Source organism: Camellia sinensis, chromosome 11, assembly GCF_055761805.1.
Source record: "Camellia sinensis isolate YWXY chromosome 11, ASM5576180v1, whole genome shotgun sequence".
Lineage (NCBI taxonomy): Eukaryota > Viridiplantae > Streptophyta > Magnoliopsida > Ericales > Theaceae > Camellia > Camellia sinensis.
The window spans coordinates 112,351,578-112,353,949 of record NC_138971.1 but is presented as its reverse complement, the minus strand read 5'-3'; the positions used below and the strand labels follow the sequence as shown (position 1 = coordinate 112,353,949).

Sequence of the window (2,372 nt, the reverse complement as noted above, 5' to 3'; positions counted from 1 at the left end):
CAATTTATATCTCCTACACATCAATCAATCATTTTTTCTCTCTCATCTCTCCTTCTCAGTCACTTTTTCTCTCACACACTTCCACTTAATTACAACAAAATATCGAATCATCCCAAACTCCCACACTCCAAAACTATTTCCAAAATATATAACCAAACAAACCAAAAAAATTTATAAACTCTTTCCCTAAGATTTTTTTTTTTGAAAATTTATCTCCCAAAACCAAACCAAACACACCCCAAAATTCCCAATTTACAGAATCAAATGCTTTCTCAAAACCCAACTTTAAATCAGCCTTGATTTCTTGGTCTTCTTCCAGCCATCGACCACTTCATTAGCAATGAATACTCCATCTAAGATATTTCTTCCTCCTAGAAAAGTAGTCCGAGTTTCACCAATAATTGAGGGCAGCATTAGCTTCAATCTACATGTTAGAACTTTAGCCAAAATTTTGTACAGTGAGCCTATAAGACTGATGGGTCTATAGTTAGTTAGGCCATTAGGATTCTCTAACTTGGGGATGGGAGTAATGAAAGAACTATTAATGCCATAAGTGAGCTTGCTGTGGGTGTGAAAATCTTTAAAGAATTGCAGGATAACCTACTTCATGATCTTCCAAAAATGTTGATAACACAACAGGTTAAACCGATCAAGGCCTGGTGCTTTGCTGTTATTGTAGTCCTTGATAACTATTATAACCTCACTTTCCTTGAAATTTGGTACAAGATGCTAAAAAATAAAACTTGGCTCAATTGATTTGAACTCCTTCCCCCCTCCAAAAAAAAAAAAAAAAAAAAAAAAAAGGCCTTTTTGCCCAAGATTCAGCGAAATGACCCTTGAAGTGAAGTAACACCTCCTGTTTAATCCTGCTAGGTTCCTCATAAGATACCCCATTAGCTGAAATAGAGTTGATAAGGTTTCTACTTTGTCTAGTGCTAGCAAAGACATAGAAAAACCTTGTGTTTTTATCTCCATTCAATGTCCAATTTAATCTGGATTTTTGTAACCATAACCATTCCATCATTCTATAAAGCTTCCACACTTCACATCTGATCACTCTTCTTTTTTCTTTTTTTGAGTCAAGCAATGCTCTAGCCTCAGCAATGATGTCAATTGTATACAGCTCTTTTTCTGCATCCTTGAGCTTTGTGTTGATATTACCAAACACCTCAATATTTCACTTTTTTAGCTTTAACTTTAGAAGCTTCAGTTTTTGTAAAAGTATGTACCCAGCCCAACCAGCAACAGTGTTGTTATTCTAGGAATTAGCAAAGAGCTTAGAGAAAGTAAGGTGCAAGGTCCAAACATTGATGCACCTGAAAGGCCTGGGGCTTCAATCTCTTTCATCTTCTATCATCAACAATGGGCAGTGGTCTAAAACTGATCTGGGCAGCCCCCAAAGCTTCAATTTGAAGTTGATAAACCATTCAGGACTAAGCAACACTATCAATTATGCTTTACTTCTCTATTTCCTAGGTATTACACCAAGTATATTTTCTTCCCAAAAGAGGTAAATCATTGAGTTCACATGATCCAATAAACTCATTAAATTCTTTCATTCCCTTGTCCTTTCTGGAACAGACCACCCTCTCACCCATATGCCTGATTTCATTAAAGTCACCACCCAAGCACCAAGGCTTGGGGAATTAAGCCTTTAGTTTGGATAGATTTCCCCACAGTCTGAACCTGTTGCTAGCATCATCGAGAGCATATACATTGACCAATACACAATTAAAGGTGTTATACAGTAGACCTGAGAGCAAAATGTACCTCCTAGTGCAGAAGCAACCAGCAAGTTGAAAAACATCTGGATCCCAAATGCATAGGAGTCCACCAGTAGTTCCTTTTGGATCCACAGACATATACTCCATGTTCTTACGCCCCCAAAGCCCTCTAACAACATTATATGATTCCACAGCTTTCTTGGTTTCTTGAAAAAAAACAATATGAATAAGTCTATCCTTTAATAGCCCTTCTTGATTCTATCTTTATTCTCAGACTTTCCTAACCCCCTAACATTCCAAGATAAGAGCTTCATGTTGATACAAATGAAACACTTAGAATCTTCCTCCCACAACAACTTACTGTTTTGCCTTCCCATCCTTGTTAATTTGCTCTTTGTCTTTGAGCTCTAGTTCAATAATCTAGTTTAATGCAACATCTTCTTGCCCATTATAGTTGAGACCAAGAGTTTTCCTGAATTGGATAGTGGTTGTGGCTTCTTGGAGGAGGTACTTTTTCTGGCTTGTTTCAGCCTCAGATAGATTTGATGGTGCAATTGCAGCGGCTGCTGGTCTATATATGACAGATTTGGAGATGGGTTTGTGAACAGCTTTATGGCCATAGAGTCTAGAAAAACTGGAGAACCATTC

General features: G+C 37.4%; 1 protein-coding gene across 1 annotated transcript; it reads right to left on the bottom strand.

Moving 5' to 3' along the window:
• Positions 1–285: 285 nt before the first annotated feature.
• Positions 286–1,871, bottom strand: LOC145802561 (uncharacterized). Its single transcript, XM_082895289.1, has 3 exons — positions 1,687–1,871; positions 854–992; positions 286–600 (listed from the first exon to the last, which is right to left on the bottom strand). The coding sequence occupies exons 1-3, from the start codon at positions 1,869–1,871 to the stop codon at positions 286–288; spliced, it is 639 nt and encodes a 212-aa protein (XP_082751415.1).
• Between the last annotated feature and the right edge of the window lie 501 nt (positions 1,872–2,372).

What these genes read in the sequence shown, in the direction of transcription:
- LOC145802561 (XM_082895289.1), bottom strand. Translation starts at nt 1,871, where the DNA reads ATGGAGTATATGTCTGTGGATCCAAAAGGAACTACTGGTGGACTCCTA. An exon ending in CTCGATGATGCTAGCAACAG is followed by an intron (nt 993 to 1,686) that starts GTTCAGACTGTG and finishes ACAAAAATCCAG; the next exon opens with ATTAAATTGGACATTGAATG. An exon ending in CTAGCAGGATTAAACAGGAG is followed by an intron (nt 601 to 853) that starts GTGTTACTTCAC and finishes ATCATGAAGTAG; the next exon opens with GTTATCCTGCAATTCTTTAA.